This window comes from Culex pipiens, chromosome 1 (assembly GCF_016801865.2).
Source record: "Culex pipiens pallens isolate TS chromosome 1, TS_CPP_V2, whole genome shotgun sequence".
Lineage (NCBI taxonomy): Eukaryota > Metazoa > Arthropoda > Insecta > Diptera > Culicidae > Culex > Culex pipiens.
The window spans coordinates 8,474,457-8,502,280 of NC_068937.1; the positions used below are offsets into that span (position 1 = coordinate 8,474,457).

Genomic DNA, 27,824 nt, shown 5'->3' on the forward strand with positions numbered 1-27,824 from the left:
AAACATGAAAAACTAAAATGGCAAAAGTTAATGACAGCATGTGGTACAATAAGCCACAAAAGCATTAGAGGGTAGACTTTCAAAATGACATTTTCCGTGAATAAAAACATCAGCAACTCGTCGCCGTCGTGCTAACTTGACGCACGTGCATTTTGGACCAAATTGAGTTAAGAACGTCATTTTGTGCAGCTAACAATGCCTCACCTTTTTACCTTCACAGATCCCCAAAATTCGATTTCAATCCTGAGATATTCAACAAAACCCGAAAAAACTCCGTGCATTTTTGTGACTTTACATATAAAAGTAGTTTCAATCTTGTCGTGTTATCTTGTCACTGAGTGTGACAACTGGCCAAAGGGATTTTGGGTCAGAACGCGTTTGACGCACGTACAAGTTAGGTTACCGTAAACATTTGTAATTATAACTCGGGACCACGGCAACCATTTAACCAAACTTTGGGACAATGCACAGAATAATCAGTCAAACAAAACGCGTTTGTTATTGTTTACATTGCGTGCTCTAGTTTTTGTTTATTCAAACATTAAAACGCGTTTTTCTCGGAGCGTCGGAATGGCGGGTGCGACAAGATAGCACGACAGCGTCGAACTGACCATTCAGCGCAATTTTGGAAACTAAATCGTTCAGTAAAAAAAAAGAGTTTATGGTATCGAAAATTTAATATTTTTAAGCAATCTTATCGCCGATAATGGAAGTAACTCATTTTAAATATCTATCTAAAATCGATTCATTCAACCATATCTTGTTAAATTTTCAATGCTTTCGCTTAGAAATTTTTTTAATATCTAGTTATAGTTTGTACTTAAAATTGTTCACAAAATACCGCTTTTTTTCGGAAATACTAAAATTTTCATAATTTGCCGAATGGATACCAAACGAATTTGAATTTCGTGTGCTTTTTCAATTTGATTTTTTTGAAAGTACTAAAATTTTCACAAAATACTGTATTTTTTTCTAAAATACTCAAAATTTCAAAATATGCAATATGGGTATCAAACGAAGTGAAATTTTGCATGCTTCATACAAACATTCAAATTGTGTATGCTTTCACATAAATGTGAAAAAGCAAACCAAATTTCGCTTCGTTTGATACCCATATTGCATATTTTGAAAATGTAAGTATTTTTGAAAAAAATACGGTAATTTGTGAAATTTTAGTTTTTTTAAAGAAAAAACTCTGATAAAGTGAAAAAGCAAACCAAATTTCGCTTCGTTTTATACCCATATTGCAAATTATGAAACAACAAGGTATTTAGTGAAAATTTTAGTTTTAAATAAACACAAACTCTAATAAAATAAAAGCATGAAAATATTGCTTCATATGATACCCAACGGCCTGCAACGATGCAAATATTTTTCAAAGAAAAAAAAATAAATATAGATAGAACAAGTCATAATTTCAACATTTGAATGCAACAAGTGTTGTAAAATGCATTTTACACTGGTTCAGTTGTTTTGCAATCATTAGTATTCAAAAATATTAAGATTTGAAAAAAAAATCACAACAAAAAAAACCTTTTGCATTGAAAATTTTCCTGACTAAACCTAGACATGTTGAAAATGATCCTAAACGCAGGGGAATACATTTTGAATTGATTTCAGTTGATTGCACTTAAATTTCCAAGTTTTTTTGAAAAAAAATTTTTTTTTTGCCCCCTTATTTTTCGGGATATTAAAAGGGGGAGACAAAAACTTTAAAAAATAGCTGTACCAGCCTTACTAGATTTTCAAAAAATATATTTTAGGTGCAAGAATAGAAAATTCAATATGAGCAGACCGGCTCCGTGGCTTAATGGTTACGGCTTCTGCCTCACAAGCAGAAGGTTCAGGGATCAAATCCCGGTCGGTACATTTGAAATTTGGAATCAGGAATTTGAACTTTAAATATGAACAAAAAAAAAACGAAAAAAAAAAGAATCAGGTGGGATTCGAACTCACACCTTTGGATTGGTGGTCTGGGACGCTAAGCAGTCGGCCATCAGAAGGTTTACATTCTAGCAGTGAAATGATCCGTAGTGTTGAAACATGTTATCTTCTCATATTAAATACGCGCTGGTCCCTGAATAGGGACGTGGCGTTAAATCGTGCTGCCACCTGGTTTTTTTAAGCACAAGAGTGTAAAAGTGCTGAGTCATCGTCTAAAAATAGACGGCGTCCTATCTCGCCCAGCAAAATGAAGTCGATAAAGTAGTTGGTTTCGATGAGCAAAAGTGGAAAATGTGGTCTAAAAATGGCGACGCCATCCCCCTATTGCCTGACGGGATTGGAAGTCTAAATATAGATCGAGTTTCCTTCAGATGCTTGCTTCTATAGGGGGATGGCGTCGCTATTTTTACAAATATACTTTTGATACAAATTATACTTTCCCATAATATCGCTACCGGTTAGCGGGTATTGGATTGGACACACACACACACACACACACACACACACACACACACACACACACACACACACACACACACACACACACAAGAATAGAAAATTCAATATGATATGGTTGAATTTATCGATTTTAGAATGTTTTTTTTTTGACAAAGAACTTTGTCCTAAGGGCACTGTCTACGGGTGTCAATCCAAAATTTCGCGAAGCGAAAGTGTAACGATTTGTGTAATCGTTTAAACGCTTATATCTTCCACCCAATTCAAGCAATCTGCATGCTTTATCCACCAAACGAAAGGGGAAGTCTTAAATTGCAAGTAGACTACCTCACAAAGTTGATAAAACTTTGTTAAAGTACTCAAAAGTTAAGATGAAAAATAAAAATTCAGACCGGGAAAATCCCGGTCGCTGATTGGTTGAGCGCAACCTTTCCCGAACACATTAATCAGATTCAAGTATCTAGCACTTAGCAAATTTTGCTCTCTGCCACTGCTTCGAAAGCGTCGAGCCGTCACAGCCAAGCGAGGTTATAAAAAAGCGCCGTGCCGCCGGTTGAAGCTCAAACGAGTCCGAAGCTTTGCACGAGGAGGATCGAGAAGCAGCAGCAGCACAGCAGAGCCGCCGAGAGGAGGGAGAGAATTGAAAAATTGTAAAGAGAGGCAGAGCAGGCGCGGGAGGGAAAATTGCCGGCAACTTGAAGTGTCATCATCGCATGGTTTTATTATCGTCATAGGACGTTAAAATGGCCCTTTTCAGGGCCAATTCACACGAAAGAGTATTCTTTAAAAATCTGGTTGGGTACGGTAGTGAGTGTTTGTGTGTGCGGAAGGGAAATCGAGTGGCAAGTTTGGGGCTTGAAAGAGCACCAAATTATCAACGCATACACACAAACGCGGGCTGGGGAGCTTCATTTGTGTGCGCCTGGTTTCTGCCGTGCAACTACCCTTCACGAGTTTGCTCATCCGATCGATCTTGGGGAAAATCGATTTTCGATATTAGTGTGGTTCCGCGAACACAATTTTAGTGTGGTTTACTACACACACACACACACACACACACACACACACACACACACACACACACACACACACACACACACACACACACACACACACACACACACACGAGCAAATCCACAGTCGATGGCGCTTTCTTGCTACAAATACACTTGCAACGCACTGTTTGGTGCTCTAGGTGGTGTGTAGTATGTGTAAAGAGAATGAATAAAAAGATCGGAACCCAATTTTTTGCGAAGCGAAATCGTTACGTGGCGATTTCCCCTCTTCGCAGACTTCCCCTACTTTTCCTTCACGCTGATTGGTTGAACAAACCTTTCCCGATCATCCTCTCCGAGAGACGTGAGATTGATGTATCTAAAATCATCTCCACTCAAGCTCATAATTTTCTGACAGCCGAGGAGTCAACATCGAGTGGCAGTTGCAGAATCAGAAGGGACAGCAGAAATTTCCCCCGGTCAACGACGTGGAGAGGTCGCCGAAATGGCTCGGGCCATCGCAGGAACGGGACGGATTGTCGCTGCAGGCCATCAAGGAAGAACGTTAGGGACCGATGTGGTCAAGCTGCTGATCCCGGAAGGCTCCGGTTAACGGCATCAAGAAGGGGTCTCCGTGTTGATCGAGAACCAGTTCCCTTTGGGTCAAGTTGGTTGTGGTTGCGATAAAGTTTATGGTTTTTGATACTGGACATGAAATTTGACATTTCGGCAGTCGTGACCGCAATCCGGAGTGGCCGGAGGCCCCGCGGATGTTCCGAAGGGGGACATTTGCCGAACCAAAAGAGTTGGGGCAATATGGGTATCAAACTTTATGGTTTTTGATACTGGACATGAAATTTGAAATTTCGGAAGTATTGGCCACAATCCGGAGTGGCCGGAGGCCCCGCGGATGTTCCGATGAGGGGACATTTGCCGAACCATAAGAGTTAGGGCAATATGGGTATCAAACTTTATGGTTTTTGATACTGGACATAAAATTTGACATTTCAGCAGTAGTGACCACAATCCGGAGGCCCCGGGGATGTTCCGGTGGGGGGACATTTCCCGAACCATAAGAGTTGAGGCAATATGGGTATCAAACTTCATGGTTTTTGATACTGGACATGAAATTTGAAATTTCGGAAGTATTGGCTACAATCCGGAGTGGCCGGAGGCCCCACGGATGTTCCGATGAGGGGACATTTGCCGAACCATAAGAGTTAGGGCAATATGGGTATCAAACTTTATGGTTTTTGATACTGCACATGCATCTGACCATTATCTGAAGTTACGCAGTTAAAATAAATCGCTTATTTTACGCAGGAAGTAATAAATCGATTATTGCGATTGCCTTTTTATTGTGCCGCGGCGAAATTCTGTTTCTGGAAATATAGAATAACTATTTCGAATTCAATTAGAGCCCTTGAAAGGGCAGTTTTAATGTTTGCTGTTGAAATTTACTTTGCTGCCGCCAATTGCTTGCAACAGCCTTGCAAAAACATTTCCGCATCTTGATAACTTTCGAGTGGTGAGGGAAAGTCGATTGATTTCACCTTGATTTCTATTGCAGCTCCATTTGCAATTTCCGTCCCCTTAGTTCGATAGGACGTTGATATTATTTCTTAAAACTATTCACAAAAGAGTTGTCTTATGTAATTATAAGGGAATCATGGGGAAATTTGGACCGGACATTTTTATCGAAAATTTCAACAATCATCTTGCAAAGTTCTTTGTCATACTGGTCATGTGTAACATAACCACCTGCACCTTTTTTGAATGAGTTATCGTCTATTAACAGTGATAAGGTCATCGCCAATGATAGATTATCGTTGTCGTCTCGACAACGTTTTCGAGCCTCGATAATTTATCGTTACTAAGCTTGGTATGGACGAACTAATTATTCAAATTGGCTTTTGTGATCAAGGTGAAAGTACTTTAAAAATTTCACTTATTCTTATATTTATTTTTTAAGAGTTGTAAATTATTTTTTTTTTGAATTTATTATAGTAGCTTTTTACAAAAAAGGAGGTACACTAGGATGCCCAGAATATGAGACTTTAAAAAAAAACTCGCCCCACAAACTGAATATTGCTTATTTTATCAATTTATGACTTAGGGCCAAATTTGAGCAAAATTGGTCAACATTTACCCATTAATACTCAAAGGTGAAATTTGTATGGGAAAAATCGGAACAAATATGAAAAATCCAAATTTTTAACGGTTTTGCTTAAATTACAGTCCAGACTCAATTATCCGAAGGCCTCGGAAAAATTTCACTTCGGATAATCGAATCAAGAAAAAAAAAATGTTTCCGCTGTCTTATTTTTGATTTTCAAACTCAAGTATGCCCTACCGCTACCCCTAAACTACGCTAAAGTGATTAAGAATGTTTAAATTCAAGATGGCAGCCAAAATGGCGGCAATGTAATACTGAAAAACAGCATTTTGTAATTTGATAGGCCATCAACTTTTCAATTTTGACTAAAATGGGGTCGCAGAACTAGAATTTGTTGTTAAAAACAAGAAAATAAAAAAAAATTACAAAATAACTGTTTTTTTTTCATGATTTAATTATCCGAAGTCCCATTTTAATTGTCCTGATAATCATTTCCTGCTTTCCAGCTAATTACTTACAAAATTATCTTGAAAAAAAAACTATTTTTTTTATTGATTTTGAGTTTGGAAAATTAAGGGAAAATAAAGATGAAAACTCACAAGCTTTATTGATATGAGGGATTAGATCGAAACTCAATCAAATTATTCTAGTATTCTGACGAAAAAAAAAAATATTCTAAGCCAACCCTAGCGCACCCTGGAAAATTGTGGGGTGATAGCTTCCTACAACATCCTTCTTTTCTAAACGGCCAGGCCAACTGCGTAAGGTTAGCCGCAAAGATGAATCGTTGAATCGGATTGAGTTTGAACATAAATATTCAAACAACAGTACAGTATCTGAATCCGCAGGGAAGGAAGAAACGTGTTTCGTTTTGTTTTTAAATGTTGATCCAAATAATAAACAATGAGAAATCCCAAAGTGAGTTCCAATGAATGTATTGTTCGTTTGAGTTTGATATGCAAATTCCAGACAAAACATGATCTATTTCTAATCGCGCTATAAACTATATGTAAACAAGCTCTGCACTGATGACAGCCTTCGATTAATAATAATACACTTAAATAGCCATCCTTTTAAAACCTCGCGCATCAAACTAATTAGCACTCGATTCAAGACCACTTTCATCCTCCTTCTAACCAATATCTCGTTTTTCTCTCTTTTTCTCCCCCATCCACAGAGTGACAGTGGGGTGCTCCGGGTACAACGAGTCCAGATACCTGTCGCATCTGGACTCGTCCCATGCCGCCGCCATGCAGATGATGCCCCCGATGGAGCGGCCCGCCGGTGGAGCCCTCGCGCTGCACTACGCGGCCGCCCGCGGCTGCCTGGACTGCGTGCGGCTGCTGGTGGAGGCGGCCCCCGACATCAGGTGAGTCAGTTGAGGGAAGCATGGTTTAAAGTTGGGTTACAATTTTGATACAACTCAAATCGCAGTCTATGTCCAACGTCCCACCCCAAAATTGGAAAAGAAAGGTTTCCAAAGCCATTGCCCCCCATCAGATAGTGGCGCGCCGTTGACCTTGATCGATTAATTGGAAAAGTGGATTACACAAACTCTTCGCAATCAGCACACGTGTCTAAGCGCTAAGCAGCCAGCAGGCAGTTTTAAAAGAGATGCCAAAACAAATCAACAAACTTTGGTGGAGGGTCTCGTCGTGCCAGTTTTAGTTTGCATGACCACCGTATTTCGAGCCTTAAATTGGCAATCTCCGCCGAGCCGCACGAAACCATCGATCGATTGAGCGTTTTTTAAGTTTCAATGTTAAACAAAAGCCCCGGCGTTGGAAAAACAGATCAATCAAAACGGCTAGATATTCGTGACCACAACCTTCCCGACTTGGAGCGATTTCACCAGATCGAAACCGTTGTCCGCTGACGTGAGAAAAACGCTGAAATCATAATTTGCTACTGGCTTTTAGTTCTCAATAACTTCTTGACGGGGCCGAAACTCGGTCAGCTGGAGAGGTCTATACGACACAAAAGAGTAGTCTTACTTGGAGAGGGGTTTAGACGGTTACGCAAAGGAAAAAATTAACCTGTCCAAGAGATCAATCAACGCGCGTGGACCGGTTGATTGGGGTCGTAATACCTCCTCCGGTTGGTTGGTTGGGTCGAGCCCTCTGATTGAGGGAAATTGATCATAAACCATGAGTTGCAACTAGATGTTGATGGCGGTGAAGTAATGAAAGTTGTTTGGTTACTTGTACCTAGGCAGAGTTTGATCTGTTCTAGTTAAAGGGTGTAGTTAGATTGTGTTAATAAACTTCAGGTAACGTCATCTGAGCCAAATTGCCACACATGGGGCGAAATGGGACAACTTTGGCTTTTAGAAAATATTTTGATATTTTTGACTGGTTTCGTTTAGAGCAGATACAAAACAACAAAATGAGCACGTCGATTTCCCAAATTGAGTCACTTAAGTGATCTCAAAAAATGCTGTCCCTATTCAGACTGCAGTTCCGAATCGCCTCAGTTGACGGTACCTTAGTTTCTTGAAATAGAAAGTCTATTGTTTAAAAATTACATTATTCAAATTTAAATTCCTCTTGATACCAACCAAACTGACATGAACTAGATTATACATCGTCTTTCCGGTTATGTCTACCGCATAACGACTATGGCTTTTTTATATACAGTCCAGACTCGATTGTTCGAATCCTCGATTATCCGAAGGTTTGTATAGGACTTCAAAAATCCAATTTCGAACAAAAACTATTTTTTTTATATATTTTTACTTTTTACATTAACAAAAGTTAAATTTAAATAGTAGATTTATTAATATACCAAATGCATTTTAAAAATTCTGAATCACTTTAGCGTCACACTTAAGGTTGACAGTCAAAAATAAGACAACGATTTTTTTTTGTGATTCGTAATCCGCAGATTTGACTACCCTTAGTTATTTTTTTTCAAGGCCTCCGGATAATCGAGTCTGGACTGTATTTTTTCATTAACCGATGCAAATAATTATTCAATGGTTTTACCCTTAGACTTTGGCTGGAAACGAGGGGTGGGCAAAAAATGGCAATGATTAGTTTTCAAAAAAATATAAGATCTGACAAAAAATAACTTTTTGCCATTTTGTACATCGAATTCTCAACAGAAATTCTTAAGTTTTTTGAACGAATTCAAACATGCTTAAAAAATGTTCTAATCGCAAGGGTTGAAAATTTGAACCCTTTTTGAACGAATATTTTTTTAACCTCGATTTTTCGGGCTACTTCTAAGGAGATGGGAGGAATGATTAAAACTTTAAATAAAATTTGTATCAGCCTAAAAAGAGAAAATAGAAAATAAGTATGGACATTATTTTTTCACAGTTTTATGATTTTTTGAAGTAAGTCAACATTTGAAAAGAAACCCTGTAAAATTGTACCCAAAAAAAGTTAAAAAATAATGTAAAATAACAATTAAACTTCTCAAAAGTGCTTTTAATTTTTTTTTAAACAAGGAAAAGTCAAATTTGAGACCAAGAATTTGGTAATGTAAATTTAATTTAAAAAAAAATCTTTGTTTTGGGGGATTCACTTTTTGTTAAAATATAGTGACTTAATTTTTTAAAGACCAAATTTCCAGTTTTTGCTTTTTGGGTGTTTTTGAGTCAGAGGTATTAAAAAACACCCAAAAAGCAAAAACTGGAAATTTGATTATTTGGACCTTTAAAAAAAACCTTTAAAAAACTCCAGACTTCGCCTTTTTCGCTATTGTACTGATCAGTTAGTATATATTAGAAGACATCAATTTGATCAGAAAATTTGCTTCTGTTTCACAGTAAAAAAAATCATGATAATATTAAATCTAGGAATGAGTCAGAAAAAAATGTGTGAACTTTACACTTTTTTGTTCTAATGCCACTTTTTCAGTCTGAATTCAGGTAATATTACATTATAAAAATGGTAACCTTTCAATTATACAACTTCTAATTTTTGCTGTGTTGTTTGATTTTGGAAGGAAAAACAGAGACAAAAATTTAAAAAAACGGATTTTCCAAACCTATAAACATATTTTCAGGTGTTGCTGATTATCAATATTTATTACGTTAAAAATCAACAAGGTGAGACACCTTAATAATTTAAAATTATAAAAATTAAAAATTATACTTAACCCAATGCCAGTATTATTTAATGTCTTAAACATAAAAAAATACCAATTAATCAGGGGACAAACAAATGATGCATAAAACAAACATTTTGATTGAAGAAAAGACTTGACTAAATCAAGTGTATTTTTTTTTTTTTGTTTTTTTGGAAAACCGTTTACCACATTTAACAGTTTTGTGGCTTATTAGATATTTAAAGTTAAGAGATCACAAATAGAAAAGATCTAAAAAAGAGGCAACATTTTTAGACATTAGTACAACTGTTTTAATATTAAGTATTTTGTAAAACTTTTATTTTCAAAACTAAATTATACCACACCCAGAACTGGGCATCGGCATACGAGAGGAGAAGGAGCACGATTCGGTAGTAAAATGGTACTGTGTGCGGACGGAGAGGATAAATCCCGAAATTACCGAGAGTACTTCAAAAAAAGTTCATCTGTCCTAAAAAAAGTACCGCCACCGAGACTCGAACCCAAGACCTTCGGCATATTGAATCGTGCCTTTGCCGTATGGGCCACCATGGTTCGGTTACTAAGTGGCGGTCATTTGTCCATATAAGCAACTCAATAGGATGAACTGTTCAAATGAACGAATGAACACGCGAGAGGACTATACTCTCGCAAAATAGCACTTTACTCACGTTTCTTTTCGTGAGGACTATCCCCTCGTTTTTTAACTTTGGGTGTACTCAAACTCTAGTTCAAAAATAAAAGTATTAAACTTACAATTACTGCCATGGAATTAAAAGTTTAATGAAAAAGTGAGCTTAAAAGGTGTAAGTAAGTAACGATAAATAAAAAATCACGAAAGAATGTCTCGTGCTAAATTGCAATTAATTTCCAACCAACTCGAGCTTTGAATTCCACCGCCAAATGCCTTCTCCGACACCGGTTAAAGGGTGTAGCCGCGTGGGTGGATCCCTTACTCAAATAAAAATAAATCCCTCAATTAAAATAACTTTCGTCTTTGCTTCTTCTTTTTTCGCGAGGAATCAAAATCCACCTCGAATGTGCCCACCATTTCGCCATAATACTAAAATAAAAACATGGCTCCCTTCGAGCATAAACAATAGCACAATACAGAAACCAGCAATGGTCAATTAATACAATTATCAAACGCCCCCGCCCCGGACGACGACCACCCCACCAAGTGGCCAATTACCTTAGGGTGGTTCCACCTTGGTTTGCTCATTGCACTTTTCTTCAGCGAATAATGGAAAATCGAAAGTGCTGCCGCACGCTCGCTGCGGTCATGCGTTGACTTGCAAAAAAGCTCCCTGCCCAGCAGAAAGAAAAAAAGAAGCTTTTTTGCGAGGAGACTTCAACGGCGGTGGTGGCGACGAGCAGCGGAAGGAAGTCAAAGGCTCAACAAACAAACGGAAAAGTCTCAGTCGAACGAACCCGCGCACGAAACCATCGATCGAGACTCTGTACACAGCAGTGTGTAATAGGGTGCGGTTCCTCGTTTTGCGCAATTATATCACTCTGCGATGTGTGTTAGGTGCAGCTACTAAAAGCTCGAAACAACAAGCCGGGGAGGGTTTCCTGAAGTTGGCTGCGTTCGAAGAATGGCAATTATGGCGAGTTTTGAGGGAAAGAAATAAAAGAAGTTGAAAAAAACTGGCGTAGATTATGCCAATTTGGCGCACGATAGAGTTATAGAAAAAATAGGGAGGGGAAGGGAGCAAAACCCTATTGTTTCGGACGAATCGAATCGAGCAATCAAATTAAGCTATCGAGCGCGCGATAAAACTTTGGAGGGCCTAATTTGCATGTGTGTGTGATCATGTGTGAGCGAATGGGGTGGAAACATCAAATTTCCAAACAAAAACAAACAACCGATGATCGAACAACAGTAATTTTCGGGGTCGATTGAGTCGGCGATGGGCGCTCAGGGTGAATGGGAGGACTACCGTTACGGCTGCTTTTTAATTTTTTTTTTTTTTGATAATCAAGCAACGATGAATTAGATCACTTTATGCAGTAAAGATTTCATTATTGACTTCAAAATATTATAATCATGATTCAGCAAATAGAATTACCTGTAAAACTGATCATTTTATTTTTTTTAGTAGAAATCTTGAAAACTGTGTCAAACGTGATTTGTAGATCAACCCTACATAAATAACCTCTTAATATGTAGCAGATTTTGACTTTTTTTACTGTTTTTACAGCTAAACATAAATAATAAAAAAACATTGTTTTAGTTTTTACTTGCAAACAAAGCTGATAGAAAATAATGTTGATTTTTTCTCTACTCCTCCAAGAAAAAAAAACAAAAAGTCTTCGCTGCAAAATAACGTTTCTTTAAAATAATACAACTTAATTTCAAATTTCAAACGGGATTTTGAAATTTCGAATAAAAAGTAACACAAAAAGCTTTGTACATCTTTATAATTTTAATTATCAGTAATTTTGAAGTTTTTTTTTCTAAATCTTTTACGTTTTTTTACCGATTTTTGGTCCCAAAATTTAAATTTTGCCAAAAGACTTAAAAAAAATTGATTCATAAATAAGCTTTATGCAATGTATTCTGAATCGTTAACAAATTTTCACAAAGAAAATAATAATTAAAGTAAATTAATTTTGCCCACTGATTTGTTGGGCAAACTTTTATAGAGAGGGTAGGGTTGCCAGGTTGCCAGATAAATCTGGGAATGCCAGATTTTTCAAATGCCCAAATGCTTTATGCCCATTTGATAAACTTTTTGATTCAAACGAACGAATTGGAAATTTAAAAAATTAGAATGTGTTTTTCTTAAAGGAAATGTTAATTCAACATTTTCAAGGCCATAAAATCAATTAATCCATCTGATTTTTACAAACTTTTGAATTAATTCATATCATACCTCCCCTTCACCGTTCAGAATTGTTAGATTTTCGGCTGTCAGATATTTTCAAATTTTTAATAGAAACTTTGCCAAATTTTTCAAACCTTTAGGGCGGGGTGGTGACAAAAACCTGAAATAAAATTAGCAGTTTTCTAATATTAAAAAAAATAAACATTTTTTTCCCAAATGTACTAAAAAAAATTAAAAAAAAACTCCATTAAAAAGTATTACCAAATTTACATTAAAAAAATCTCTTCGTTTTTTACGATCGAATGCACAATTTTTTAGAAGAAGCCAGTAAAAAGTTAAAATTACCAAATTTAAAACAAATTTTTATTCGAAAATTGCAACCCGAATAGATAAAAACCATTTAAATACTATTCATCGTGTGGTGATCGAACTTAACATTACATCGATAGTACCTTTAAGCATACAGTTTGAGTATTATTTAATAACGGTAATAAGGGGCCATCCATAAACACCCGCCACCATGTCTCAAATGGTAAAACAGTCTGACGTAATGGCGGTTAGCTAAATGTCACCATTGCTCAAAGTGTCATTGTATGAAGTACTATGATAATCATTGTTATTTTTTGTTCGGGAAAATTTTCAAAATCGTTTTTTGTCGATTGCATCATTTATCAATCAGTGTCAAAATTTATTTGGCAGTGTTGCCAAAAATGTCAAGGAAATGTTTAAACATATTTTGAGCCTAACATTTCAAAAAGGCGTGTAATTTTTGTAAGCAAGAGTAAAATAAAAATTTATTCTGAAATTTTAAAAAAACCTGTTAATTCTGATGAACAATAAATTGAAGATAATTTAAAAATATTTTGTTTTCATTACAAAACAATTAATTTGTTTGAAGTTTCGATATTTTTATATGTCGGAGCACAAAATTTCATTATCAATTTGGTTATGTGTGGGAAAATGTTAGAAAAATCAACCCTGCTTTCATTATTCTTTTTTTTTTTTTGGTTTTAGAGGACTTTTATAAAATATCGAAAACATGGTCGAAATAATAATTAGATACATAATTTTATTTAGAACCGAAACGTACTTTAGCGAAATTTTGATAAAATGTGTCGTTTTCAAGATAAAATCACCAAAAGTTTTTGTTTACAATTTTTCACTAACTTTTCAATTTACAGCTTGAATTACTAGGCAATACTTTTAATCCAAAACTGTACTAGTAAACTTTAGCGTGCATGCGTTTCCTACACCAATTACTGCCAAAAAATGCGATAATGGACCCGCTCAAAACCGCAAACCACGTTCAAAACAAAAATTTAATTAAAAATTTACCACTTATTACGAACCACAATACTCTAATGGCACACACACACATACAAACACGAACACTTCCACCCCGGGAAAAGCACCTTCCACCCAAAACAACCCCTCGCGCGCCAAAGAAAGTGCAAAAAAAACTCTCTTCTTCTCCCTCTCCCTCTCTCGCTCTATTGTCTGTTTTGTTCTCCTCCTCCTTCTTGCTTCCTCCCTTCGCCAGAGCTTGCTTCGATCGCGCGCACGAGCTCTTCAAAAAACGCTTCATTGTTCAAGCGTGCTCACTTGGTGTCTACCCCTTCCCCGAAAAAGAGATCCGAACCGAACTAACCTACCGTAATGGCCTCCTCACCGACCGACGGCAGCGGTTCGGCGCCAGAAGCTCCTACTCCGCACTGGCAGTCCTAGGGTTATGGCCGTACCGTAAAGAGATCCGCGCGTCCTCCCCCTCGAAAAAAAAGAAGTAGTGTCTCGAAAGTGTTTCGCCGCAGGTCACCATGTTCCGACACGACGGCGACCTTCCACCGAGGACGGGCAGTCCGGAAGGGCAGTGTTGCCAGACGTGTGTGTAAAGTAGCGCGCGCTCCTGAAGACTCTGCAGATATTGGAGGACTCTCGGAGGAGGTAGCGGGGGGCATTGATAGATATTACCACTCTTCACCTAGATTTTTCCCGGGAACCCGGTGCAGTTGCAGCAAAACCCGTCCTTCAAGTTACGGCACCGACTGTGCAGCGGCAAAACCTGATCGGACGGACGGAGCAGAAATAGCTCCGTGGAATCAGACCAAGCCGATCGTGGCGTAGTTAGTCACTGGCGATTAGACGGACTGGCAAGAAGTGCTTTTTCTTCCAGGGAAAGTGTGTGTGGTGATCGGTGCAGCGTGAAGAAATTCTCAAGTGCAGAAGATCGCGGAAGAACTCCGAAAAAGTCCCAGAACAAAAAAAAACAAAAGAAAAACGAAACGGTTGTTAGCAGTGCCTACTAAGGTTGTGCAAGAAGCGAAGTGACGCGAAGAAAAACGGGTGTTTATTTACAGTTTTTGGACAGTTTTTTGGGAGAGTGGCGTTTAGTTGTGGTGAGAGAAGGAGAGGGAGATTTGGGCTTTACTTTGTTTTTTTTTTGGGTGACCAGTGAACACGTGCGAGAGAGAAAGACAGAGTGCATTTTGGCGTTGATGGTGATGATCTCTTGGGCGGGGATGGCCGGCGTGCGATATGGACCCTTAAAAGAGCGAGGTGGTACCTTAAATGTGGAACAAATTGCGTTTTTTTTTGGGTTGAGATCTGCAAAGTCGGTGATTTGCGATCGGTTGTTATTGATTTGGTGATGCAATTATTTGTTTTTTTTTTTGTAAATTGTTAATTTGAAATTAGCGATTTAATAATCGTTTACGAAATGCTTAAATTGTCTTGCTAAACTGAATTTTTTATTGAAGTTTATTAGTTTTGCAAATCCGATTTCATTGGAAAATAAGATTGTGCAGTATAGTTTAAAAATTTTAACCTCCTGCGTTGGTTACCCACCATTTTTTAAAATTAAATTGTTCAAAATAATGACGAATCTTTTCATCATTTACATCCCTTTCTTTGATAATTGTTTTCCACAAAACAAAATCTATTTCAATAAAAAAAATTGCTTTGTTAGAGTTGTCTTACCACTACTGTCGTATACTTAACCAACGATAAAAAAAAACAAAATATCAAAATTTCATAACATGGACTTGAAAACTTTTCAAAGATTACCTATTTCCAGAAAGAGTTTCATAACATAGAAGAATTACCTTGAAAGCACTATTGCGTTGTTTAACTGCCCTTTTTTTTCGTTTTTTTCGTGCCATTTTGAGCAACTTATCTTATGTTTTTGTTCACTTATTTTTAAGTGTTTTTATTCCGATATTACCGAATTACCGAATTGTTAATTTATTTTAAGTGTTTTTATATAGGGACCATCCACAAACCACGTGGACACATTTTTGGAGATCTCCGACCCCCCCCCCTTCGTGGACATCTGTCCCTACAAAAAAAATCTTTTTTGTATGGAGCGTGGACAATCGCCATACCCCCCCCCCCTCTAAAGTGTCCACGTGGTTTATGGATGGCCCCATACATTAATCTTGTTTAGTTTTTGTTTTTTATATGTAGTTTTATACAACCTTTTTGCTGTTTTCATTATTTTCCACTCACTTTTTCGATGTTTGAGTTTTTCCCCTTTTTTATATATAAACTTTAACCATTAGTCCCAACAAAGTGTGTCAAAACATAATCTTGGACATAATTAAAACTTCGGAATGTTTATTTTGACATAAATGAAGAGCATATTAGTCAAAAATACGGTAAAGGTTGACCCCAGAAAAATCCTTTTTGAACATTGACAAAGTTATATGAAACAAGTAAAATCATTAAACCTAAGATTTAAATTCAGTAGATTCAAAATAGGTCAAAAAGTTGATGTTTTAAATTTTTTAGGCCGAAGCCATTTGATGACAGCATATTCTTAGATAAATTTTCACTGTTTTCAATTTAAACCGTAGAATCGTCATAATTTTTTTTTCAAAAACTTTATTTGTGATTTAATTTTAATGCTTTTCAAACAAAGCAAGGAAGATTTTATCGGTAATTTTTATCGTTATTATTACATTCATAGCTTTTATATATTCTGCTCCCAGTGCTCATAACACATACACAGTGTTGCCAGACGTTTTTTTTACCCTCATTCGAGAAGTCTTGAAAGCGTTTTGAATTATGGAATTGTAATTAATTAAAAAAATGAGTTTCATTTACTTACACTTTACTTGTGCCGCTCTGTTGAAATTGTCGAGAGTGTTATTCTCATGGGTTCATTTAAAAAAAAAAAAGCTCACCCGTAAAAAAAGTGCCGATATTGAGAATCGAACCCAAGACCTTAAATATACCGAATCCGCGCCCTTGCCGTTTCGGCCACCAAGGTTCGATGAATAAGAGACGGTAATTTGCCGATATAAGCCTCTGGGGTGAACTGTTTCAATGAACGAATGAACACAGTTATGTGGTGGTTCACTCGCGAGAGATTTATTCGACAATTTTATTTTGGTAGAGCTAGAGCTCTCGGCTTTCTATTGTGGGTGCATCATTTTTTAAATTATGTGTGATTTCACATTTTCAAAAAAAAAATGGTTTTCCGTTTATTTAGAACTAAAGTAATTTTTCTGTGCATAGCTTATTATTCATCTTACAATAAAAAAAATATCAAATTTTGTGAACAAAAATTTTCGAGTCCAATCAAATGAAACATTTTCAATTTTAAAAAAATAAATAAATTACAAATTTGTGCGCATAGAGCCCTCAGGGATGTTCCCATGCACAGTGGTCCGAAACCGAAATCTAGCGTGATAAAATTGATAGCGGCCACACGTTAAGATTTAGAGCTTTGGTGTCTTCGGGACAAATGATCAGAGTCAATAGGGGCATCTTTTGGTATGGTAGACATTAGGGTGGTCCAAATTTAAGGGTGGTTCAGAATTTTTATTTTGGCGGGATGACGAGATAGCGCTTCGGTGTCTTGAGAAAAGTTGTAGGGAACACTATTCTGAGCAACTTTGCTGAAGAGCACAAAGCTCTATCTTCAAACGGGAAGTTTCTAGAGCCATTTTTGTAAATTAGGTTGAGGTGTCTATGAAAAAATGAGTTTTTTGAATTTATTAACTCAGGCTTATGTCGTAGCGAGATGGTGTCTTCTAGACATTTGTAGAGCTTATCATAACACACATTTATCTTCCTAGAGAGCGAAAATTTGACCTTTTAAACGAAAGTTATAGCCAAAATACGATGAAAAAGACGCCATTTTGAAATGTGAATAACTTGAAAAGGTGGTGAAGGTTTACCTCGCTCTTAGAAGCATCTGAAAGTACACATTCTAGAGTACATTTGCTGAAAATATCTCGGAGGTCTTTTTTGTTTAACTCATTTAATCTCAATTTGAAAATGAGCATTTTTATATCGTTTTTTGCCCATAACTTTTGATAGAATTGACCAAAATTCGTTTTTCAAGCATGAAAATGTTCATTTTGACAAGCTCTACAATTGTCTAAAAGGGCCCAAAAATGTACAAAATGATCTAGTGGTTGTAAAAGAAGAAACGAGTTTTAGCTGAAATATTTCAGGAATCAACAAAATAATTAAATTTATTCCTGAAATATTTCAGCTAAAACTCGTTTCATTTCAAAATGGCGTCTTTTTCATCGTATTTTGGCTATAACTTTCGTTTAAAAGGTCCAATTTTCGCTCTCTAGGAAGATAAATGTGTGTTATAATAAGCTCTACAAATGTCTAGAAGACACCATCTCGCTACGACATAAGCCTGAGTTAATAAATTCAAAAAACTCATTTTTTCATAGACACCTCAACCTAATTTACAAAAATGGCTCTAGAAACTTCCCGTTTGAAGATAGAGCTTTGTGCTCTTCAGCAAAGTTGCTCAGAATAGTGTTCCCTACAACTTTTCTCAAGACACCGAAGCGCTATCTCGTCATCCCGCCAAAATAAAAATTTTGAACCACCCTAAAATTTGGACCACCCTAATGTCTACCATACCAAAAGATGCCCCTATTGACTCTGATCATTTGTCCCGAAGACACCAAAGCTCTAAATCTTAACGTGTGGCCGCTATCAATTTTGTCACGCTAGATTTCGGTTTCGGACCACTGTGCCATGGAAGGACATGTACGGAACGATTCGAGTTTATGATATTTATGATAAGTGACTTTTTACGGTCAAAACTTGAAATTTTGCGGCTTGAAATAACGCAAAATTTCATTTCACAGCAATATGGACATTTCATCAAATGTGTGCAAAAATGTTTTATTAATTTAAATTGACTGAATGCATAAAATTCTAATTTCCTTACGCCTAGATACTTTATTTTTACATGATTTTTTAAATTTTGTTTGACAATATATTCGATTTTTCAAAAAAAAAAAAATTTTATATAAAAAAATCGAAAATAAAAAAAACCACTATTTAGGAACTTAAACTTTAAGTGAAAAAGCCGAATGAGCAATTAGGATTTTTTCCGTGTACCTATTTTTTCTGAATAGTCCCAATCATAACCTACAACTTTGCCGAAGACACCAAATTGTTGAGAAAGTTCCTTCTCAAGATACAGATTTTCGAAAATTCACATGCCCATTTTGTGTGACTAGCCCTCAAAATTGTATGGAGCCTTGGGGGCCATCCATAAACTATCCATAAACCACGTAAGGGGGGGGGGGGGTTCACACTCCATACACAAAGTTTTTTATGGAGAGATTTTTTTTATATGGACAAATGTGGTTAAATTTCCCAAAAAAGTATCTACCTAGTTTATGGATGGTCCCTTGTATGGAAAAAAAATGACGCAAGATGACTGCATTTGTCATGATGCATGAACAAAGTTTCAATCAAATTATAAAAAAAACAAAGAAATCTTGAAAAAAAAATTGCGAAGTTCTAAAGAATAACTCTACTTTGTTTATTTCATATGGTACATTTTTTCCTTATTGTTTTCCAAAATTATTTGCCTGCCATTTCAGTTTTATTTTCAATATACGAGTTTTTCGTTTTTCTTAGTTTGTTTTGGGATAGGTATTAATTTGGAAAAAGCCCCACCTCGCATAATTTCAGATTTTTTGCAGATAAGGCGATTTTCAATAAAGAAAATTAAGAATCATTTGGAAACATTATCAACCAATCGGAACACTTTGTTATGCTCAATATGATATTGTAATTTGTTACTTGGTTTTAAATTTGTGTAAAGGTTTTCTCGTCTATTTCGCTTATAAAAAAACATGAAATAATAAAATTATAACAAAAAGAATCTATGTTAATACAATGCATGACCTTGTGATAATTGAAGACATTTTACCCAAGGGCAAATACTCTTTAAACTTTGATTGAAATATTTAAAAAACCCTGTACTTTTGAAATAATATGATATAATAATATAATATAATATAATAATATGAAACAATATGATCGAATTCCAAAATAATGTGTAAATTTCTGGATAACTTTTAGATGTTGTCATTTAAGAAAAAAATGAAGGAACAGCTCAAAAGAAAGTCCAAATTTCTTTTTCTCATAAACTAACAGCTGGAAAAATTAAAAAAGAAACAAATTTCAAAGGCTTCTGAGAAAATTATTTCATCAAAGAATATAAAAAAAATCTAGTATTTTTTTCACGATGAATAAGAATTGCTTACATCCTGAACTAATGTATTTTTTTCAAAGTTGTATTAAATTGAAAAATAATTTTCAAAATCACTCTTCGATAAGCAAATAATCCTAGTTATTAACACATTTGCCAAAGCTGCATTGCCACTTTCCCTTTATGGCTCAGATGGGCACCCTTCGCAGTGTTGCTGGTGTTGTTTTTTGTGCGTGAAATTGCTACTAATGACAACAATAGAGAGCGCTCGAGCGCAGGGTTGTCACCCGACCGTAAAAGTGTCACTTGCTGCTCACGCAATTGCAAAATTAGCTCAAATTAAAGCTTTATTCGTTCCATGAACACATTTGCTTACCCCGGGAGGTGTTGTCTCGAGGGGGTGAAGTAACGTTTATAATTGGTTGTGTTTTGTCTTTCTTGAGAGGACACGATTTCACTTTTTCTTTCGCGATGCCATTCAACTAGGCTAAATTAATTATAAACAATATAATGTGATATTGGTAACGATAGCAAAGCAGGCTCGAACTAAGCAAAATTCTCTCCAGCTTAAAAGTCGACTGCTGCAGCTCGCTACATTCCATCGCGCCAGGACAACAAAAGTGCTCTCAAACCAAATCGAGCGAAAAGTGAAAGCTCTCTTTTCTGCTGTTCGACATTGCTGCACGGAAAAGGACCTGTAAAGGTATGGCGTGGAATGTTCATTCACTTGTACCTTATAAACATGGATGTTTTTGCCCCCTTGTTACAATGTTTCGTTGAAACGAAAAAAGTACAGATAGGGTTCCATACTGACTTAAAGTAGGTGATTTTTGTTATTTGAAATAAATAAATCTGTTTTTTTTTAAAGGTCCAATAAAGCAAATTTTCAGTTTTTGCTTTTTGGGTGTTTTTGAAACCGCTTGAGTCAGGAGTACTAAAAAACACCCAAAAAGCAAAAACTGAAAATCGGGTTTATTGGACCTTTTCAAAAAAAAAAAAAAAAAAAACTCCAGAAATGCAAAATAATGATTTCTTAGAGTATGTGTTTCGTAAATTTGTCAAGGAAAATACTCTTTATTTTTCTTACTTAACGGAAAACAACCACATTTCAGCCCATAAAGTGAGCTTGAGCAAGCATAGCTTAATGCCCCCTTAATTAAAATGCACACCATTACAATTTATGACCAACACTGCCAAAGTCCACAAACCCCACCTAGGGAGGCGTCGCGACGCCACAATGGACGCCGTCGGAGGCCGTTCATTTTCCAATCAAATCGTCCCTCCAAGCAGAACCGGGCTGCTTTGTTTTTTTTTTTTTTGCTGCACTATTTTTTGGCATCGTACTAGCCACTGTGCCTAATCGCGGCAGGGGGTCTTCCATAATTTTTGCAACCCGACGTAATGTAACGAGTGCGCACTGTTACACTAATTGCAAATTGGACGCTGCATATGTGCCACTTGGGGCCCCCTCGAATGGCAAATTTTGAGCAACAGGTAATAAATTCACGAAGGAAAGAAAGAAAAAGTTTGCGGCGTAAGAAAAAAAAATACTTTTTCCTATTTATTAGTTATTTAGGTTTAGCTATGGTTGGTGTTATGTGTTGCCCCTTGCATGGTGCATACATAAGTACCCAGGTTTTGATTCAACAGAGGGGTAGTTGAAGTTTGCAATGGGTAATTTTGAGTGGCGTGGCAGCGAGGTGTTAATATATGGATTAGATACAGCACTTATTTATTGAAGATTGATCAATCCAAATCGGTCACGGTTGTTTATGAAAACATTTGTGAATTTTTAATGTTCAAATACCAGACCAATTATATCTTTTCTCCTAAAAATATTTAAAGGGATTATATCTTCAAATGTATTGTTCAATTTCCACATTTCATGTGTTGCAATAATCTTTTCTCTAAATACAATTTTGAAAAGGACGGCTTTTGACCTCGCCTTTAGACGGGTTTCGATCTAAAAAGCCGTCAAAAATCAAATTTTCAACCAATTTTTGAACTTAAAAAAGCATTGGAGAAAGAACTCCTCATATTTCAGAAAATTTTAGGGTTGGAAGTTTGACTTGTTTTATGACACTTTGCCAGTGTTTTTAAAAATGCAATTTTTTTGGGGTCAACAGACTATGCCTCTACGCATTTTTTTTCCAATTTAAATGATAATGATGCCATTCTATAGCAGAAAATGTGGGAAACAGGCAAACAATTGAAAAAGTAAATATAAAAACATGACAAAAAAAACTAGAAAGGCAAAATGTAATAAGGTGGTAGAATAGGCCAAATACTATTAAAAACAAACTTAAAGTAAACAAGATAAATGCAAATTAAAATACTAAAATAAAACAAGAAAAGTTAAGCTTTTCGTAGAACAAAAGTTACTCAAAATGACCTCCTGGACAAGTGAAAAAAGAATGTTAGAGAGAGATAAAAGAGGTAAAAACAAAAAAAAATGTTATGAGTTTTTCTCAAAAAAAGTTGATTTGTGATTGAAAAAAAGTTTTTCGAACCATTCTAACTTAGCTAAGACCACCCTAATGACCGAATAAAAATAATTGTCTGATTATTTGGCTCAGGGAACCTTGTAGCTAACTTGTTTCTAATTTTATATGGAATGGCTGAATTGGGACCATTCATAAACAACGTGGAAATATTTTTGGAAATCTAGAACTCAATTTTTCTCTCATCCCACATTGTGAATATTGGCCATACAAACAAAATTGTAGTGTTAACAATCGTAAAACCTCCCCCACACCCTTAATTTCAAACTTGGTTTATGGGTCATTCATATTATTTAGTTTTTATGGTATTTGACAAACTAAGTGACATTCCCTACGCCTATGTTTCTCAAAGACAAATTTTAATATATTTTTTTGTGTTTTTTGGGCTAAGTAGTTTGTGCATGGACCCTTACTTTGACTCAGTTATTGCTTTTGTTGCGATACATTTGTAATTCATAATTATCTTTAATATTTTTGAATTTCTTTTTTGTGATCTTAAAGTTTGGAATTTTTTGTGTTTTTAAATAATTTTTCTTTATTTAACGCGGTTTATGGTCATAAAATTTAAAAATATATGTTTTGAAACCTAGTTTAAATCTTAATTGAATTTAATGAATTTTGAATTTCAAGCTTGAAAAATCGAAAAACTACCAAAACAGTAAAAAATATCTACACAAAGAAAAGTTTTCAGTATGGCAAAAGTTGAAAAATAGAAATAAAACTAAAATGTTTGAGCCAAAAGTATCAAAAATGCTCTATGCAGTATAACAGTTATGCTCCTGTCTCAAATTTGCTGTTTATTAATTAATTTTGCGCACTTTTTCACGCATTGGTTGTTTTGAAAAAAGTATACTCTTGAGATAACGATCTTTTTATGGATCTTTTTAATGTGTTAAATCCTGTATCCCGAGAGGATTTTCTGATCGATTTAGTGTCTTGAGCAAAGTTGTAGGCTATGATTAGGACTTTTCTGAAAAAAAAAAATAGGTACGCGGAAAAAAAACGATATATTTATTTAAGTTTTTATCACTAAAGGTTGAACTCGCGAAATATGTATTTTTTAATTATCTATTTTTATTTTTTTAAGAGACTAATAAAGGCATCTTCTGAGCCATAGTGCCTGATGGTGTAAAATCTGGTTAAGAAGATATGAATTTTTGAAAAAACTTGTGCTTTCGAAAATATCAAAAATCTAGATATTAAAAGTAATTTTCAAGCAAAATTGAATTTGCAATCGTACATTACTTATTTTTTATATTTTTTGATAGAATACGGTACATTCTATGAACAAAAAATCATGTTATTGCTTCTGTTAGGTATAAATATTTGATTTCTTTGCGATTTTTTTTGCATTTTAAAACTATTTCTAGAAAGAAAAGTATTTCTAAAAAAAAAAATATTTTTGAAAAGCTAAGAAAATTTCGATGAAAATGATTTTTTACAGGCCTGCCATTAGCCTGTAACTTTTAACTGACGATCTCTGAAAGTATTGGTACGATTTTCAATCTAAAAATAATTTTGTGAAATATTCTGATCTCTTCAAAGTTTCTTATAGGAAATTGTAGGACATTTTCTCAGCTCTTCAAGCCTTTTTAAAATTAAAAAAAGGCCTAAAATAAATATCTTAAATATTCGACAAACGATTTAAAAAGTGATTTCATTGATTTTTTTTTACTTTTTTTATTTTGCGAATTGAAGTGGGATAGCCAGGATCAAGTCAGTCCAGGTCCGGTTGATTTAATTGAAAATTTAAAATTTTCAGCATTATTTTTTCCCCTTTATGTTTTGGGGAAACTTTGAAGGGATACTAAAATTTGAAATAAAATTGGCATGTGCATAATTATTTTAAAATTTTCGTGAAAAATAAACTGAAATTTAAGCTGAGACTGACAAGCATCTGCAAAGGCCTTATTATTGTTTCACTTTCCGCCACCTGTAACGTTTTTTTTTCTGTTCTTCTTTAAAAAAAACTTATTAGCATAATTATCCAATGCACCCTCTCTAGAAAAAAAAAACGTCACTGCATGCCACCCCGCAGGTATAATGCCCTATCACACGCTATCACGCTGTTAAATCTGTCATCACCCCCTTAAGCTGAGTCGCGCTGTTCAATTCTTCCATAAGCTTCTCAGATTTCGAAATTCCAACCGTGGTGCGGCTCTCGTTACTCATTACGCCCCCAGCCCCTGAAATTGAGCAGTTAATTAGCTGAGGCTTAGCTCACATATCATAATAAAAATAAAGAAGAAGAAAAAGAAGTGTTGAAAAGCGAGCACATTTAATTGCGAATTTGCCTCGACGCCTCATAAGCTCTGATTATTATGCACCGAAAGCTTCGCTGCGACGAGCTTTCTTCTTTTCCTTCCAATAATCGCTGCAGCAACATTCTTTCGCGGTATAACAGCGCAATCCGCGCCAGCGATCGCTGTCATTAAGATGTTAGATTTCGCACCGGTTTGTTGTGCGCGTCTCGAGATCATCGCCATCAGCTTAAACACTCAAAATGTGACATTTTTTTCGAGGAGAGCGACTTAAACGTCAGGGATTCATTTCGATTTGTAGGTTGTGCATTCTCCCACTAGCGATGGACATCGCGTAGCGACGTTGAAAAAAACGAAAACAAAAACAATAGCGTAGCAACCCGTCCCGCGCGAACTGTCAAAATTGCGATCATCAACAGCTTCCTGAGCATGCTGTCGCGGCGCCGCAAAAAGAACAACACCAACGCCGCCGCCACCACGCTGGAGGAAATGCTGGACAAGGACCGCCGTAGCGATCTGCTGTCCCGCTCGTCCTCACCCTCGTCCTCGTCGTCGGCGACGTCCGACTCGTACGAGGAGTTCGAGTACCTTCGGCGCGATCAGGCCTCCCAGCAGATCAAAACATCGAAGGCGTCGCCTGCTGTGACCGTCGCCGCCATGATCGACGACGAGTGCTCGCGGGCCAGCTCGAGCACCAGCGTGAGCAGTCTCACGAGCGGCTCCGGAAGTGCTGGGGCGGGCGGGGGAGCAGGAGGAGGAGGAGGAGCCATTGTTGGAAGTTCAAGTGTAACGTACAGCAAGTGTGAGAAGGTGAAGAACAATGGCAAGGCAGTAACAATGGGGGCGACTTCCGGGGCGGGAGGGGGAGCAGCGGGAAGTTTGAGAAGTCGTTGCTCGGAGCAGATCAAGCTGAGCGGAGTGAAGGTGGAGAATTTGATGGGAGGAGGAGGAGGGGGACCAGCGGTTAAGGAAGATGATGAAGATCCGGACGAGATCGATGGTTACTGTCCGGTGGAGGTGCTGAAGAGTGAGGGCAGTGTGGTTGAGGGTGCTGGAGGAGGTGAGAAGAAGACGGAGATGAACATAATCAGGTAAGAAGGCGCGAAGGAGGAAAAGGTTCCGACCTTTTCTATGGTTATTAAGTCAGGGTGTTCGATTACATTGTGTGGGAAAGAACTGTTAGGTGTGAAAATTGAAATGACTTAACTATTGATGCATGCGGAAATTGGAAGTAGGAACTGCTGTAACTGTGTTTTGAATAATTACCTTGTTTTATTTCAGTTTCCTTGCAACTATTGTGGAGAAATATTACTCTTACGTTCTTCTGACTTTTTTTTTGATATTCATATCAATATTATTCAAATCTGCTAGCCAGCGGTTAATTAATTTGTTAAACACAATAAACTAAGATGTTGTGACAATATTAGTACAGTCCAGACTCGATTTTCCGAAGCTTCGATTATCCGGACCTTGGAAAATCGAATCACGAACAAAAAAAAATTGCTTTCGTATTTTTTTAATTTTCTTGTTTTTATTATTAAATTTTAGTTCTACGACCCCATTTTAGTCACATTTGAGTTGTTGATTGTCTATTAAAAAATAAAATGCATTTTTTTCAATATTGCATCAATGCCATTTTGGCCGCCATCTTGGATTCAAAAAATCTAAATCATTTTAGCGTAGTTTAGGGATACCTAAGCTCGACAATAAAAAATTAGACAGCGAAATTTTTTTTTTTTCGTGATTCAATTATCCGAAGTGAAATTTTTCCGAGGCCTTCGGATAATCGAGTCTGGACTGTATTGATAAAAAAAATCTTTCTTAGGATTAATTTATTCGAAATTTCTTGTTTGACACTTTTATTGAAGAGTTGGAAAATAAGAGGACAGCCCAGACTCGATTGTCTGAAGACCTCGGAAAAATTTCACTTCGGATAACCATTACGAAAAAATAAGTTTTTTTATGTCTAATTTATTCTCGAGCTTTAGTAAGACCCATAAACTTCTCTAAAGTGATTTAGAATGTTTAAATCCAAGATGGTGGTCAAAATGGCGATGGTATTTAATTTTAAATTAATTAAATTAAAATTAATCAATTAAATTAAATTAAAAAGGCAATCAAATATTCAAATTTAACAGAAATTGGGTAGCAAAACTCGAATTCGATGTTAAACGTAGAAAAAAGAATCGGATAATCGAGTCTGGACTGTATTTGAAAACGATTCAATTCAAAAACTTTAGTAAAGTTTTAAAACTGAAAAACGCAGATTATGTGAAGTTACTTCAAAAGTTTCATGTAGATTGTTTTTTTTTTCATATTTTGTTTTTTGAAATTTAGGTATTTAATGAAAGATTATGGATCTTTTACTAAAATGTCTCATTTCAGAATTGTTCATTTTTGCAAATAAAAATAAGTTTTATCAAAAAACCAAAAATCACGCATTTTGATAAAAATGACAAAGTGAAAACTTCTCAGTTTAAATTTTAATCTTTTTGTAGTTTTTGAACTTCAGATATCATAAATCAATTGTTGTACAAATGTTTGGTGAAAATATGAACTTTTTTGGAGGTCATCCATAAAACTATAAACTATAAACGATGTACTAGAGCCCTTTTAATTGCAAATCACCAAAAAAATGGTTCTGTTAAGGTAAAATTGTGATTTGCTGAAATTTTGTTATCAATATCTCAGATTTTGTGAAAATTTATTAAAATCGATTTGGCACTCACTTGCTATATAAAAAATTAAAGGTATCACTTCAAAATATCGCATTGTCTCTGATAAAAATCTAATAAAAATCTCACTTTATCTCGTATGTTAATATGTATTCTCAGAAAAATGTCGCAATTTTTTTCTAAATTGTTAAAAAAATCTATTAAATAATTCATTTTGACACCCTTATTAAACTTATCATAATTTGAATATTTTTATAAAATATATATTTTGTTAAATTAGTAATTTTAAAATTTCGAAGGTTATTTTTCGTGATTTATCCTTCTCAAGCCAAATCCATTGTTAGAATATCCAATTACATCAAAATGAACTAAAGTACATATCATAGTTGGAAGGAACTCCTAAAATTCATAAGATTATCAGAAATACGAATTTTTGAATTGATTTTTTACTTATGAAATAATTTGAATTGAATTGAAAAAAATGTGTAAATGTAGAT

General features: G+C 35.7%; 1 protein-coding gene across 2 annotated transcripts in view; it reads left to right on the plus strand.

The window, feature by feature from the left end:
- The window catches only part of LOC120413292 (uncharacterized), a 124,364-nt gene that overhangs the window by 1,852 nt on the left and 94,688 nt on the right, over positions 1–27,824 (plus strand). For both annotated transcript variants that reach the window (XM_052706251.1, XM_052706252.1), the window contains exon 2: positions 6,689–6,880. In XM_052706251.1, coding sequence (XP_052562211.1) covers positions 6,689–6,880 — 192 coding nt within the window. The remainder of the gene's footprint in view (positions 1–6,688; positions 6,881–27,824) is intronic.